At 37.2% G+C, this 13,480-nt stretch overlaps 1 protein-coding gene across 1 annotated transcript; it reads right to left on the reverse strand.

The window, feature by feature from the left end:
- Positions 1-778: 778 nt before the first annotated feature.
- LOC117913186 (benzoate carboxyl methyltransferase-like) lies at positions 779-2,688 on the reverse strand. The gene is made up of 4 exons (XM_034828146.1): positions 2,587-2,688; positions 2,092-2,496; positions 1,379-1,633; positions 779-1,293 (listed from the first exon to the last, which is right to left on the reverse strand). Exons 1-4 carry the CDS (start codon positions 2,683-2,685, stop codon positions 952-954), a joined length of 1,101 nt encoding a protein of 366 aa, XP_034684037.1. The 5' UTR covers positions 2,686-2,688; the 3' UTR covers positions 779-951.
- Between the last annotated feature and the right edge of the window lie 10,792 nt (positions 2,689-13,480).

Below are 13,480 nucleotides of genomic sequence, written 5' to 3' on the forward strand. Positions count from 1 at the left end.
ATGAAAAAACATTAACATTGCGATATATTACATTAATATACCAAAATGACAAAATATTGAATTGTTTTTTACTGAACTGGCATTTCAATTCACATTGCTTATTTCACACAAACATCTCTAGACTCCGTTATGTTGTGTTGCATAAAACCCAATTTTCTGTAATTAGTATCAAGGTTTGATTGAGATTGGGTTACTATTGATTCCAAGTGTGCATTACAAGACACATGATGTAAACATATAATTGAAGTATGCTAACAAGCAATCATTAAGGTTACATTTGTTCCCGAAAAGTGTCGAAGAAAGAAAAAAAAAACGGTTTTCTTATATTTGATTTCATTATAAAAAATATGAAAAAAAATCATATATAATTAAAATTAATTAGAAATTGATATATTTTTAAATTATTTAATTTTTATATAATAGACAAAAATAAGTTAAATAAGTTTTAAAAAACATATAAAAATAATTTATTAAATTTAAATTCAATTTTTATTTTTCTTTACTTTTTCTATTATTCTACTTTCTCTTTTATTTTCTTTTCCTTACATTTTCCTTCAAGTTCTTCGAGAACCCAATATAGTCTAAAACATTTGGACTATTCTCAATTATTCTTCAAGGTGAATTGTTTCCAATGTGGTGTTTTTTTCTTTTTTTTTTTTCTTTTTTGTTTCTCTCAAGTATCTCACTCTCTTTAATTTTGGATAATTCCATTTCATATATATGCATATGTTGGATTTTCTGGCGAGAAGTCTTGGGCTGATGGTTTAATTTCAGAGGCTAACTAATGTATCATCTTAGGAGACACTTGCAATTAATAAAGCCAAATCATAAGCCTTTGCTACATGAATTTGAATCACAGTTACATTATTCTCGTGAATTCAATTTTATTCTTTACCGTACATACTGGATGTATAACAGTATTAAACTAAGTGCAACTACTCCCATTACCAATTATTTCTTTGTCAGGGAAATGACCATGAAAAAGTATTTTCCCTTCTCCATCAAAAGATGCTTGGCCAGATGATCCGCATACCTTCCAAATAAATTTCCAATTACAGCGCCTCCAAAATGACTCTTCAAGGTGGGCTCTGTAATACTCCTTACATAATTTGCCACGTTTTCTGCTCCTCTATACTTGTCGCTGTCATCAAAGGGGTCCCAACTGGCTTCAAAACTTTCAATCTTATCAAGATTGAAGGACCCTTCTTCTTGAACCACAGCCCTGACTTCACCCTCAGAGGGATTATATATAGGAATATTGAACGAATTCAAATCAGCCTCTTCAATCAGCCCCTACATAAAAATTAAAAAGGCCATCAAAACCTCTCGAAACAATACAATAAATTTTAGTATACTCAGCAGAAGAGAGTAAGCTAACCTCCGCCAACATGTCGGTGAGAGATTCGGCTAGCAGCTCCCAAATGTCACAACATTCTCCGCCAGAGGGATCTTCCATACTCCTGCCTATTATCGTAATAACCATACGCCCTGCAGGTTTTATTTCCTCGGAGCGCAAGCCTAAAAATAATGAGAAATCCCTCTGAAATTGGTTTGTGTATGCTTGAATGACGGTGGGAGGGCTTCCATTGGCAATGTATATATGTCCCTTGTTCTTTTCTAGCCCAGCTGGAGCCTGACATTTATTGAAATTGGCTAGACAATTCATACATTCATGACATAAAAGAAGTGTTTTTGAATGTCGAAGGGAATAAGCTTAAGAAAAAGGCTTGTGTAGCTCCTTTCAAGTTAAAAATTCTGAGTAATTTATTTTTATAAAAATTTTGTGTACTACTTTATTTTATTGAATTGTTTTCAAAAGCTTTTATAATTTGTAATTTGGACTTAATCTTTTGGCAATATTGCTCCTTTCAAGGGATGTGATTCATAAATAGCATGAATCATGATGGACTGACTAATCATGCTCCTTTGACTTGATTGAAAATAAGGATCTTCATGAGTAGTACAGAGGGAAATGGACTGTGGAATTAATTTGAAGTGCATAGCTTAATCATTCAAGTGGTTGGATTCCTCTTTCAACTGGCCCCTTGAGAATATATATGGACGCAAATAAATCTAAACAAGCAATTGTACCTGAGACAGCCAGTGAACGCTACAAGAAGAGTGAACAAAATCTAGGCTCCTGCTCGGAAAAATCCTACTGTAGAAAGAACCTGGCACTCCCGTTATGAAACAATGCCCCAGCGTGTCGTCCTCCTCTTTTGTCAGCTTCTCATTGAAATCCGGCAGCAAACTGAAAATATTGTTGAAGTCATTTCCCGGAAGATCATTCAGAAACACTTGGAACTCGGGCGACTTGCAATTCATTCTTTTTGACATCCCATGGATGGTGTGTATAATTTCGGAAATGGCTGAAAGAGCGTTGGGTCCTGAAGAGCAACCCAAGTCTGCTAGTTTAACACAACTGGGAATACCTGAGCTGAAAGCATCTTTGATGGAATCCTCAAGAAATGGCCTCACCTCCAATATCATTTTTTTCTGAGACATGAGGATTATCAAACGAATTAGATACATATGACACAGCAAGGAAAAAAAAGGAGCATTCAGAGCAATATGTGAGAGGGAGACCTGAAGGAGTGAATTATTGGCATAGCTGCTTTTGCCATTTCCGCCATTCATGGGAAGAATTTTGAGAAATACCATGGCTTCACGTGTTGGCAATAACATATTCTCTGCTGTCCTATTTATAGAAACCTCCCTAAGGGTGGCGGTGGAAATACCCCATACATTTTCAATATTTTCATGAATATTGTAAGACAAGATTGAACCATACGTACGTGTTTAAGGACAACACTTTTCCTTTCGTCTTAGTTTATCCTCTGTATTATAATGTTGAATGACGTGTAATGCATGTATATATTACTGATTGAGGTGAGAATCCATCACCGCAAGAGGTACATAATAGTAAGAGAAATTATACCATAGGGGCCTCCTCAAAAGATTGATGAAATAACATGCATCTTGACTCCTTGATCTCTAGAACAATGTCAAAAAAACAATCTTATTTTATTATTATTTTTTTCTACTTTTGACCACCATCTCAAAGCCTAAATGTTATTTATATTTAGGCTTAGAAAATATCCAAATAAAATTAGCTCAATACATGGGCTTAAGAAACTTTTTATGAGCTATATAAACTCAGCCAAACAATAACGACATCATGAACCCTTAATTAGGGAAAAATTATCTTGATCTAGATAAATAAAAAATAACAAAGGTTTGGTTTATTGTCTAATCAATAATTACAATTGGACAACATTAATGTACCCTCTATTTTTTTTTTCCCCAATTGTCCTGAAACTTTGCCCATGCACCCATCTCCGGGTTGTCTGAATTGGGCCAGAGCAAATTCCATTTTATATAAATATTATGTTTATCCATCATATTGCAAATCGATAAGAAACGTTAAGACGTTAAGGATAATAATGTATTCTTTGCACTTCAAAACAATTTGATAGTGTTTAAGTTTTAAATGGTATAATGGGGCTCATAAGACCGAGGTGGGTCAATCTTAAAATGGAACCATAAAATCACGAGAAATTGAATGGAGTTTGAGTAGCTATAAAATGTTGACTGGCCCAAGGTGATGTGGACTCTAGCCAGCCCCTGGCTGCTATAATAATACATTGTCGGCGGTTCATGGCGTTCTCAGCTAAATAATGCCCGGAAGACCAAATTTTCTATTGGATATTAGCTCATACCTATCAGATCTCAATTATTGAAAACCCATATCAAGCATTAGTCAAATATTATTTTGAAATAGGAGGATTCAAGCCCATATTTGATTTTTATTAAATAAGAGTGGATGATATACGCTATTATTGTAACAAAACCATGACTGATTCATTGCTGTGAGTGTTTAGTTAGGTTGGCAATTCTGGACAAAATTCCTAAGTGTCCCCTAACTCGGCTTTCCTATTCTTATTCGGACTATTTGACTTTGAAGGCTAAGACTTTGCTAAGAGGCCGATGTATGTAGCCGAGTGTGTAGTGATTGGATGTGAATCAACCCGGTTTTTAATCTTTAAATGTGTTAGAAAGTTGAGAAAAATGGTTTTTAGTGCAAGACTTTCATTCCCCTGTTTCTGGATCGATCCAGGTGCAGGGGTGGATCGATCCAACTAATGTTTTTTTTTTTATCAAATCTCAGTCATTAGATTAAGGGTTTCTTTTTACACTTTAAAAACCAATCTTCTCTCATTTTCTGGTGAGAGTGACTACAGAAAACGTGGGGAGAGCAACCACACTCCTAGTGTTCTTCATTTTCTCATTTTTGTTTTCCTAATTTGAGGTTTTTGATTGCAAAGAAAATCCACTTCTCTTAATGTTTTTCAAACTAGTTTTTAATGGATTTTCTTGAGCAATAAATGGGTTGATTCATTCTTTCATTCACATCTTAATCTCTCATTCTATTTGAGTTTGGGTACATACCCATTTTCTTCTTGTGTGGATTCAAGAAGAGACTAGGATTGAGCTTGGTGCGGACTCTAAGTGTGCTCTGAAAGAAGAAGGGAGAAGCTGAAAATGAAGGTACTAGTCAAGTAGTCTGGGAATGATTGGTTGGCTTGAGCTAGGTAAAACCTTGTGTTCAGTTTTTATTCTTCATAGTGGAGTTTTTCAATCGATGATAAGCCCGTGGTTTTTGATCTCTTTGGAGGTTTTCCACGTTAAAATCCAGTGTTCATTGTCTCATTCTCTCACTCTACATTTTGATTTATTTTTTAGGAGTGTTGAAGTATTTGCATGTGTTCTGCATTGATAAATTATTGGGAGAGTGTTGATGTATACATTTTTGCTTGTGGATGTTATGTTTTGTTGAAAAGTTGTTGGAAGAAAAGTTTATTGACATTAAGATTGTCTAAGGTTAGGTGATATTTGTTGGAAGAGTTTTTAAATTGTTATATAACACCTATTCACCCCCCCCCCCCTCCCCTCCTCTTCTAGGCGTGGTCCATTATGGCAAATTCCTAACCCCCTCCCCTCCTCTTCTAGGCGTGGTCCATTATGGCAAATTCCTAACTCTGAGTGATCCATTGCCACTAGTCTAAGCCGCCTTCTGCTAGCCCGCATGATGGAAGCAAATAAGGATACGTATGACCCCATGAATTCAACAGCACCTTACCCTCTTAAGTGGGCATTGCAATGGTTCATAGACCTGAACGATCAGAATTCAAGATGAAGTACGTATAGTTATTAATCAAGTGTAGGGTCCATTGCCCACTATCTATGAATGGTCTGTCTTCATAATAATTAGTTTCTGTCTTCATCATATAATGCACAGCTTGGAGAAATAGATCAGATCTATGGTATAATCGGGTTCCCTTATTGTAATGACCGGGTATTTTATGCCACGTTAGCATTTTTATTTTGAATGATGGTTGAAAAGTCAAAAAGAAAAGTGCCTGAAGAACATGTGTTAGTTTTGGATTGGTGAAATTCGGTTTATTGTGTTGGTCAATTAGGCGAGTTGAAAATTTTATGCCATGTTAGCCTTAGGGTGGAAATTTCTTAGGATTTTAATAATTAGGAATTTCCGGAAAAGAAAAAACGAAAACGAAAATGAAAATTTAATTAATTAAAATTAATTAGAATTAATAAAAAATAATAGTTAATTAAATTAAATTCCTTATTAATAAAAATTGAGAAAAATATTAAATTGTGTGTTTTATAAAACTAAAGAGAAAAGAAAAAAAATGAAATGAAAAAGGAGTAATTTGGGCTTGGATGAAATAGGGTTTTAAAAGAAAAATGAGAGTTAGTTATTGGGTTTATTTTGAACTTGGGTTGGGCTTGAGTGGGTTGATTAAAAAGAAAAGAAATGGGCTTGAGTGAGTTGATTAAAAGGAAAAGAAATGGGCTTGAGTGGGCTGTTTAAAAGGAAACGAAATGGGCTTGAGTGGGTTGTTTGGTAAGTGGATTAAAATGAAAAGAAATGGGCTTAAGTGGAAAAGAAGGGAACAGTAGTAGATCTGGGAGAAAGGGGGCGGCGGCACTATAGAAAATCTCACCTCGTCGGAGCTTTGACCGACCGTTTGGGTGGTCAAACGACCTCCGTTTCGGCTCAGATTTGGAGGCGGTGTTCTACTCAACGAGAGGAACAATCCTACGGTGACCAATCATATTTTTAGCTGCTGAATTCTTAGATCTGTGGTAGGGGACCCTAACCTTAAAACTTAATTTAATATGTTTTTTTTTTTGAAAAAAAATTGTAAATATTGTCACTATGAGTTAAGTAGGAATTATGGGTGTTGTATGGATTTTTTTTTAGATTATTTGGAATTTGTTTGGAATTTTTGTAATTGTGGGAAATTGATTTTGATTGATAATTAATTGTTTTGAATTGTGAAAAAATTATTAGATGGGTTGAAAAATTCCAAAATTAGGATTAAATTTCAAATATAGTGATTTGTGAAATTTTGGGCATTAGTTAGAAAATTTTCGAAATTTTTATGGTGAAAAGTTAGTTAATTTTGGATATTAAAAATTATTAGAAGGGTTGAAAATTTCCGAAATTAGGGTTTAATTTCAAAAATAGTGATTTGTGAATTTTTGGGCATTAGTTAGAAAATTTTTGGAATTTTTATGATAGAAAGTTAGTTAATTTCAAATATTAGAAATTATTATAATGGTTGAAAAATTCTGTAAGTGTGGCAAAATTTCAAGATTTTTGATATGCAAATTTTTTTATATTTATTTGGGATATTATGAGAAATTTTAATGTGTGAAATTATTTTATTGGATTATTGGGGAATGTTGAAATTGTTGAATTATTGAGAAACCTTGGAATTTTGGCATTCATTTGCATCATGGTTATATGAAAAAAAAATTTATGAAAATTGTGAAAAGTGTATGAAATGGAAAAAAAAAAAAATGAAATATTGATGAAAAGTGAAAGCCCGTGTGAGGCGAATTAAGAAGGAAGAGAGATCCCTAGGGTGAAAGACCCAAAAGTTACCCTAGGAAGACTCCGAATGGGGAGTGTATTTGGGTGCGGACGCGTATCCTTCAGTGAAAGCCCGAGAACAATAGTGCATTGTATGACTGTGTGTCACACGTTCATGTGCATTCATGTAATTGTTGAATATTGTGAAATTGTGTATAAAATTATATATTAAACTATGTGGTTTAATTGATATTGTTGAATTGCTCTTGTGGTGTTGAAATGTTCTTTTCGTATTCTTTGAAACTTAGTAATCCCCTTAACCCCTTGGGTGTTAGGCGCCCTACCGAGCAATGTGGAAATGCTCACCCCTTCCTTGTTACACCTTTTTAGATGCAGATATCTCTCCTGAGGATCCACAGGTGGGGCAGGGAGGACTTCAGGATGCTCCTGGAGCGACATAGTGGAGCGTGGCATTTTCTGTTATTGTGTTTTTTTTTTGGATTTTGGGATTTGTTTTAGTAATTATGACTCATGGATTTGTTATGAAGCTTTATTTTGATTAAGTTGTTAATTGTGAACTTTTATTTTGGACTATAATGAATATTTATTTAATCTTATTGTTTTGAGTAGTTTTGGGATATTATGGTTTATGAGAATTCTAGTGGGATGTATGAAAAAAAAAAATAAAAAAATCCAGAGTGTTTTGGTTGACTACCAATGTTGAATAGGAGGAACCCTTAGGGTCAAACCTTTGACCTAGGGTCACGGGTCAAATTTTGGGTCGCCCGGAATTTGGGTCGTGATAGCGTGGTATCAGAGCCAAGGTTGCAATAATACCTTGGGGTCAATGTTTGTGGGTATTGTGTGTATTGTAATGTTATGTAATGTTGTGATTTTCTGTATATGTTAGTTAATGTGTTTATTATTAAATAAATTAGTTAATTGTTGATTCTTGATGTTTGAAAAGCCTTGTGATGGTTCTTGTAGATGATAATAAGAACATGATGATGTTAATTATGTTGAATTATGTATTGTGATTGTAGGAAAGTTAAAGTTTTGATAGTTGTTGAAGTTGTTAAATGGGTACGTGTGAATTTATTTTGCTCACCTTGGTAATGCGGTTGAATTAGGGATTTTTAAATTTGAAATGGCGAGAAGGACCAGAAGAGGAGGATCTGAGAGAAATGAGGAGTTGGAGTCGGTAAGAGAAGAACTAAGAGAAGAACTACTCCGAGAAGTAAGAAGGGAGTTGAGAGAGACTGTTCAATCGATGAGAGGTCAGGACTCTAGGAGATCAGGAAGTACCCAGGGCCATGAGGATTCAGACCACTCACATAGGAGGAACCGCACTGAGAGACCAGTAATGAGCCAAATGGAAGCGATGAAGAGATTCATGGTGATGCAGCCTCCATCTTTTAATGGAAAGCCCAGTGCAGAAGCAGCTGAGCATTGGTTGAGGAGGATGAGAAGAATTTTGGTGGGATTGGACATACCTGAGGAAAGGAGGGTAAGTCTGGCAGCATACATGCTTGTGGATAAAGCCGATTTCTGGTGGGAATCGATGAGAAGAGTGTATGACACTGAGGTTATGACCTAGGATGAATTTGAGGGGATCTTTCTAGGCAAGTATTTTGGAGAGGTGGCTAAGCACGCTAAAAGGATGGAGTTTGAGTACCTCATCCAGGGAACCATGTCGGTGCTGGAGTATGAGTCACGCTTTCCAGAGTTGTCTAGATTCGTTTTGGGGATGATCGGGGAGGAAGGAGAAAAGGCTAAAAGGTTCCAGCAGGGGTTGAGGCCTGCTATTAGGAATAGATTAGTCCCATTGGCAATAAGAGACTATTCTGAGTTGGTTAAAAGGGCTTTGTTGGTGGAGCAGGACATTGACGAAACCAACCAAATTAGAGAGCAAAAGGGAGATAGAAAAGGGAAACAAAGAATGGAGGAAAGTTCCCAGGGGCCGCAACAGAGGCAGAGGACTTAGCAGTCTGAGAGGCGTCCCTCGTTCTATGCAGGAGGTGGGCAGATTGCTCAGAGGGCGGCTGCTAATAGAGTATGTTATGGTTGTGAAGCAGGAGACCGCTTATGGAGGGCTTGCCCATTGTGAGGCGCACAACAGGCTCGACCTCAGTCTCAGGGAAGTTCTTAGCAACAGTCAGTAGTGCCTTTCCAGCCCTCTCAGTTTCAATTGCCTTACTACCAAATGCCACAATTACCCTAAGCAGCGTAGGGAACCAGGACAGCTACCACGAGTCAGACTCGCTATTCTCAGGGGTCGAATGCTAGAGGTAGGGGAAGGAAGACAGTTGGGAGAGTTTTTGCCTTGACCCCAACAGAGCCAGAGGAGGACGCCTTCTTGGTGGAAGGTATGATTTTGGTATATAGTACTTGGGTGCGTGTTTTGTTTGATATTGGTGCAACTCATTCTTTCATTTTTGCATCTTGTGCTAATGTATTGGGGTTGAAATCGGAAAGGGTAGAGAATTTGTTACTTATTGAATCCCCTATGGGTACGAACTCTAAAATTGATAAAATATGCAAGGGGTGCGTTATTACCTTGGTGGATAAAGCGCTTAATGTGGATTTGAGGATTTTAGATATGACTGGGTATGATGTTATCTTAGGAATGGATTGGTTGACAGTGTTTAGAGCGCTTATTGATTATCATCACCGCAAGATAATATTTTGCTTGCCAGATGGTTTTGAGGTTTGTTTTGTTGGGGGGAAGTGTGTTAGTCTCCCTTTTTGACAGTCTGATCTGTGCTATCAGTATGTGTTGAGGAAAGGATCAATAAATTTCCTAGCTTGCCTTAGTGGTAAGGAGAAAGCTCAGAAGGGCATTACAGAAATTTCAGTGGTGAGAAAGTTTCGGGATGTATTCCCAGATGAGTTGCCAGGTTTACCACCTCATAGAGAATTTGATTTCTCTATTGAAGTATGCCCAGGAACTGATCCTATTTCAGTATCCCCTTATAGGATGACCCCTCTTGAGTTGAAGGAATTGAAAACTCAGTTGGATGAATTGTTGGGTAAAGGTTTTATTCATTCGAGTACGTCGCCATGGGGAGCCCCAGTGTTGTTTGTGAAAAAGAAGGATGGCACACTAAGGTTGTGTATTGACTATAGGAAGTTGAATAGAGTTACTGTGAAGAACAAGTATCATCTTCCAAGAATAGATGACTTGTTTGATCAGTTGAAGGCTGCAAAGTATTTTAGTAAGATTGACTTGAGAACTAGGTATCATCAATTGAGAGTTAGGGAAGAAGATGTTCCTAAAACCGCTTTTAGAACGAGATATGGGCATTATGAATTTCTAGTCATGCCTTTCGGGTTAACTAATGCCCCCGCTGCTTTCATGGATTTAATGAACAGAGTATTTCGTGCTTACTTGGATTAGTTTGTGATTGTGTTTGTGGATGACATTTTGATTTACTCCAGGAGCTTGGAGGAGCATAAACAGCATTTGGTGACCACTCTTAAAACTTTAAGAAGACATCAGTTGTATGGGAAGTTGGACAAAAGTGAGTTTTGGCTTACTGAAGTGAATTTCTTAGGCCATGTGGTTTCTGAGGCAGGAATAGCAGTAGACCATTCCAAGGTGGAAATTGTACAAGAGTGGCAAAGGCCTACTAATGTATTTGAGATTAGAAGTTTCTTGGGATTGGTTGGATATTATAGGAGGTTTGTGGGAGACTTTTCTAGGATTGCAGCACCAATGACTCGGTTGACTAGAAAATGGGTGAAGTTTGAATGGAATGAGGAGTGTGAGAATGCTTTCCAGGAATTGAAGCGAAAATTGACCACTGCTCTAGTGTTAACTGCTCCTATTAGTGGAGAGTTGTTTACGATTTATTGTGATGCTTCTACAGTGGGGCTAGGGTGTGTGCTAATGCAGCAAGGCAAGGTGGTAGCTTATGCCTCAAGACAATTAAAGCAGCATGAATGGAATTATCCAGCACATGATTTGGAGCTTGCAGCAGTGGTGTTTGCCCTAAAGACTTGGAGACACTATTTGTATGGAGAGAAGTTTGAGGTGTACTCTAATCATAAGAGTTTGAAATACATTTTCACTCAAAAGGATCTGAACTCTAGGTAGAGGAGATGGATGGAGACATTGGAAGATTATGATTTTGCCCTTCATTACCATCCTGGGAAGGCGAATGTGGTAGTAGATGCCTTGAGTAGGAAGAGCTATGACCAGTTGTCTAGCTTGGGGTTGAGAGAGTTTGAGATATATGCAGTTATTGAGGACTTTGAGCTATGTCTTAGTCGGGAAGGACATGGTCCATGCTTGTACAACATATCGGCTAGACCAATGGTTATCCAAAGAATAGTGGAGGCCCAAGTTCATGATGAGTTTTTAGAAAAGGTTAAAGCTCAGTTGTTAGTAGGTGAGGTAGATGAAAATTGGTCTATGTATGAAGATGGGAGTATGAGGTTTAAAGGGAGATTATGTGTGCCAAAAGATGTGGAGTTGAGAAATGAACTTCTAGCAAATGCTCAGGGCAAAGTATACCATCCACCCTGGGAATACCAAGATGTACTATCAAGACTTAAAGAGACAGTTTTGGTGGCGTGGGATGAATAGAGATATTGCTCAGTTTATAGCCAACTGTCAGATTTGTCAGCAAGTGAAGGCTGAACACCAGAGGCCCGCGGGGTTGTTGCAACCTTTACCTATACCTAAGTGGAAGTGGGATCATATCACTATGGACTTTGTGATAGGGTTGCCAAGAACTAGAAGCAAGAAAAATGGAGTTTGGGTGATTGTGGACCGTTTTACTAAGTTAGCTCATTTTCTAGCTATGAAAATTACTGATCCCATGAACTCTTTGGCTAAGTTGTATATACAAGAGGTTGTGAGATTGCATGGGATACCTTTATCTATAGTGTCTGATAGGGACCCTAAGTTTACTTCTCAGTTTTGGCAGAGTTTACAAAGGGCTTTAGGCACCCAATTAAAGTTCAGTACCGCCTTTCACCCTCAGACAGATGGTCAATAAGAAAGAGTGATCCAAATCTTAAAAGACATGTTGAGGGCTTGTGTTTTGGATTTTGGAGGAAATTGGGCAGATTACTTATCTTTGGCAGAGTTTGCTTATAACAACAGTTACCAATCTAGTATTGGCATGGCACCTTATGAAGCACTCTATGAGAGACCTTGTAGATCACCCTTGTGTTGGATAGAGGTGGGTGAGAGACATTTGTTGGGACCTGAGATTGTTCAAGAGACTACAGAAAAGATACAACTCATCAAGGAAAAGCTTAAGATTGCCCAAGATAGACAGAAAAGCTATGCAGACCAAAGGAGAAGGCCCTTGGAGTTTGAGGAAGGGGATTGGGTGTTTGTAAAAGTGTCCCCTAGAAGAGGCATATTTCAATTTGGGAAAAAGGGGAAGTTAACCCCTAGATTTGTGGGACCATTTCAGATTGAGAAGAGAGTTGGGCCAGTGGCATACAAGTTAATTTTGCCTTAACAGTTGTCCCTTGTGCATGATGTTTTCCATGTATCGATGCTAAGGAAGTGTACTCCAGATCCAACTTGGGTAGTGGACTTGCAAGATGTTCAAATTACTGAAGATACTTCTTATGTGGAGGAACCTTTACGAATTCTGGAGGTTGGAGAACATAGGTTTAGAAACAAGGTGATTCCTGCAGTCAAAGTGTGGTGGTAACACCATGGGATAGAAGAAGCCACTTGGGAACCTGAGGAAGAAATGAGACGACACTATCCGCAACTTTTCTACGATTTTTAAGGTAATCTCGTTTAAATTTCGGGACGAAATCTCTTTTAGGGGGGTAGAATGTAATGACCGGGTATTTTATGCCACGTTAGCATTTCTATTTTGAAAAGTCTTATTTTGAATGATGGTTGAAAAGTCAAAAAGAAAAGTGCTTGAAGAACACGTGTTAGTTTTGGATTGGTGAAATTCGGTTTATTGTGTTGGTCAATTAGGTGAGTTGAAAATTTTATGCCATGTCAGCCTTAGGGTGGAAATTTCTTAGGATTTTAGTCATTAGGAATTTCTGGAAAAGAAAAAACGAAAACGAAAATGAAAAGTTAATTAATTAAAATTAATTAGAATTAATAAAAAAAATAATAGTTAATTAAATTAAATTCCTTATTAATAAAAATTGAGAAAAATATTAAATTGTGTGTTTTATAAAAATAAAGAGAAAAGAAAAAAAATGAAATGAAAAGGGAGTAATTTGGGCTTGGATGGAATAGGGTTTTAAAAGAAAAATGGGAGTTAGTTATTGAGTTTATTTTGAACTTGGGTTGGGCTTGAGTGGGCTGATTAAAAGGAAAAGAAATGGGTTTGAGTGGGCTGATTAAAAGGAAACGAAATGGGCTTGAGTGGGCTGTTTGGTAAGTGAATTAAAATGAAAAGAAATGGGCTTAAGTGGAAAAGAAGGGAACAGTAGCAGATCTGGGAGAAAGGGGCGGCGACACTATAGAAAATCTCACCTCGCCGGAGCTTTGACCGGCCGTTTGGGTGGTTAAATGACCTCCGTTTTGGCTCAGATTTGGAGGGGGTGTTCTACTCAACGAGAGGAACAATCCTACAGTGGCCAATC

This window comes from Vitis riparia, chromosome 4 (genome assembly GCF_004353265.1).
Source record: "Vitis riparia cultivar Riparia Gloire de Montpellier isolate 1030 chromosome 4, EGFV_Vit.rip_1.0, whole genome shotgun sequence".
Classification (NCBI taxonomy): domain Eukaryota; kingdom Viridiplantae; phylum Streptophyta; class Magnoliopsida; order Vitales; family Vitaceae; genus Vitis; species Vitis riparia.